Genomic DNA, 2824 nt, shown 5'->3' on the forward strand with positions numbered 1-2824 from the left:
GGCCCGACACATGAGTCGCTAGTGCGCGATGAGACAAGGATATCCCTGCCGGCCAAACCCTCCCCTAACCCGGACGACGCTGGGCCAATTGTGCGTCGCCCCATGGGCCTCCCGGTCGCGGCCGGCTGCAACAGAGCTTGGACTCGAACCCAGAATCTCTAATGGCACAGCTTAGGCCACTTGCTCACCATTTTTGCTCCAGGCAGATATACTACATCCATAACTAGCGGTTTCTGCATTAGCAGGGAGGTGTTTCTGCAATCAAATTGTGTGCGCATCGCCCTTGTCGCAATTTTAGCAAACACAGAAAGGTGCCTATATTTGAGAACAAAAGTCGCCTGGCACACTGCTTAGGAGTTCAACACCTTTTACTTATTTCTAGTTACTACTAATGTGAAAACAAGACTAAATATGACTATTGTTGCTCACTTGACTGTCTTAAGACAATTGTCAAGTCATTTTAACATTCATTACAGACGTCAATTGTTGTACAGTATCATGGCTACGCTGTTGGCATCACCTTTTTCAGTGGATTTCTGCTGTTGTGAGCCTTTAACTATCTGTCTGACTTGTTCACACAGGAGAGAGACGTGACTATCATGGATCCTCTGGGGAGCCTCAACATCATGATGCTGACGAGTCAGAGAAGAGTCTGTCCAGATTCTATCACCTCAAGAAACACCAGCAGAGACCCACAGGGAAGAAATCTATCTGCTGCTCTGACTGTGGAAAACATTGCAAATCTTCATCAGAACTTAAAATACACCAGCGAACACACACAGGAGAGAAATCTCACCACTGTTTTGATTGTGGGAAGAGTTACTCAAGTTTAAAAGCACTAAAAGTACACCTGAGAATTCACACTGGAGAGAAACCGTACAGCTGTGATCAATGTGGTAAGAGTTTTACTCAGTCAAGCAACCTGTTATCACACCAGAGAACACACACAGGAGAGAAACCTTATAGCTGTGATCAATGTGGGAAGACTTATATTTCATCTTGCCATCTGAGTAGACACCAGCGAGTACACACAGGAGAGAAACCTTATAGCTGTAATCAATGTGGGAAGAGTTTTACTCGGCCAGACAGCCTGATAATACACCAGAGAACACACACAGGAGAGAAATCTTATAGCTGTGATCAATGTGGGAAGACTTATATTTCATCTTGCCATCTGACTAAACACCAGCGAGTACACACAGGAGAGAAACCTTATAGCTGTAATCAATGTGGGAAGAGTTTTACTCGGTCAGACGGCCTGATATTACACCAGAAAACACACACAGGAGAGAAACCTTATAGCTGTAACCAATGTGGGAAGAGTTTTGCTGCATCTGGCTCTCTGACTCTACACCAGAAAACACACACAGGAGAGAAATCTTTCCACTGTTCAGATTGTGGAAAAATATTCTCAACTTCACACAATATGAAGAAGCACCAGAAAACACACACAGGAGAGAAACCTTATAGCTGTAATCAATGTGGGAATAGTTTTACTCGGTCAGACGGCCTGATATTACACCAGAGAACACACACAGGAGAGAAACCTTATAGCTGTACTCAATGTGGGAAGAGTTTTTCTACGTCTAGCGATCTCACTATACACCAGAGAACACACACAGGAGAGAAACCATATAGCTGTACTCAATGTGGGAAGAGATTTTCTACGTCTAGCTATCTCACTAAACACCAGAGAACTCATACAGGAGAGAAACCATATAGCTGTACTCAATGTGGGAAGAGTTTTTCTACGTCTAGCTATCTCACTATACACCAGAGAACACACACAGGAGAGAAACCTTATAGCTGTACTCAATGTGGGAAGAGTTTTTCTTTGTCTAGCTATCTCACTATACACCAGAGAACACACACAGGAGAGAAACAATATAGCTGTAGTCAATGTGGGACAAGATTTTCTTGGCTAACCAGCCTAGTATCACATCAGAGAACACACACAGGAGAGAAATCTCCTAGCTGTGATCAATGTGGGAAGAGATACTCTGATAACAGATCTCTGATTAAACATCAGAAAATACATGAAGGAGTTGTTTCATGATATCAATGAAATTATGTCACAATGTAGAATGTTTTAACATTGTAGAAGGAGTATTTTAATGATGTCACAATGTAGAATGTTTGAACATTGTAGTAGGAGTATTTTAATGATGTCACAATGTAGAACCCTAAATATTTGCCTAAATATTATATTATATTTGTTCTATTGATTTTAGTTTCAGGGGGAAAATCCAGACTCTGAAATGGAAGAGTACTATTTATGTGATTTAACAAAAAGTGACTAACAAAAAAAGAGCTGTGTTACACTTACCACGTTGGTGACGCACTTGAATCAAAATGCAACACTTCAAAATGTAGCTAGCTGCTTTCTACAAGTTGTCCTCTAACCAGGGATGTACACATTATTCCCAGATTCCGTGTGCTTTTTGAGCTGTTCGTTTTAACAGGACGTGCAACTTCATCGCCCTCCTGTCACACAAATGATTTTAACATGATATCGATGAGTTATGACAAATAAGTGTTGTGTTCCTTTGTTTAGCGACCCCTACATTTAAATGCATCACTCCAAAATGTAGCTGACTGTCTTCTGCAGGTTGTCCTCTAACCAGTGAGGTAAAATATATCTCCCATTTCCATGTGTTTTTTTAGTTGTGTTAGTTTCAACAGCACGAACAACCTGATTTCCCCCCTAATCGATATCAGTGATTTATTGCTACTTGTCAAAACAACAGTGTTTTTGGTGCTTGTGCAGTTTATAAGGTGCTTGTTTAAGTAATATGATTATTGTGGCAGATGTTTGTGTATATAG

At 41.2% G+C, this 2824-nt stretch overlaps 1 protein-coding gene across 1 annotated transcript; it reads left to right on the forward strand.

Moving 5' to 3' along the window:
• Positions 1 to 577: 577 nt before the first annotated feature.
• On the forward strand, positions 578 to 2092 carry LOC145867231 (uncharacterized; the record flags this gene model as incomplete). The annotated part of the gene is made up of 1 exon (XM_082971307.1): positions 578 to 2092. A coding segment is annotated over one exon (1479 nt), but the record flags the coding sequence as incomplete, so codon positions are not given.
• Between the last annotated feature and the right edge of the window lie 732 nt (positions 2093 to 2824).

The sequence above is a fragment of the Salmo salar genome, unplaced genomic scaffold (assembly GCF_965601325.2).
Source record: "Salmo salar unplaced genomic scaffold, fSalSal1 ptg000257l, whole genome shotgun sequence".
Taxonomy (NCBI): Eukaryota; Metazoa; Chordata; class Actinopteri; order Salmoniformes; family Salmonidae; genus Salmo; species Salmo salar.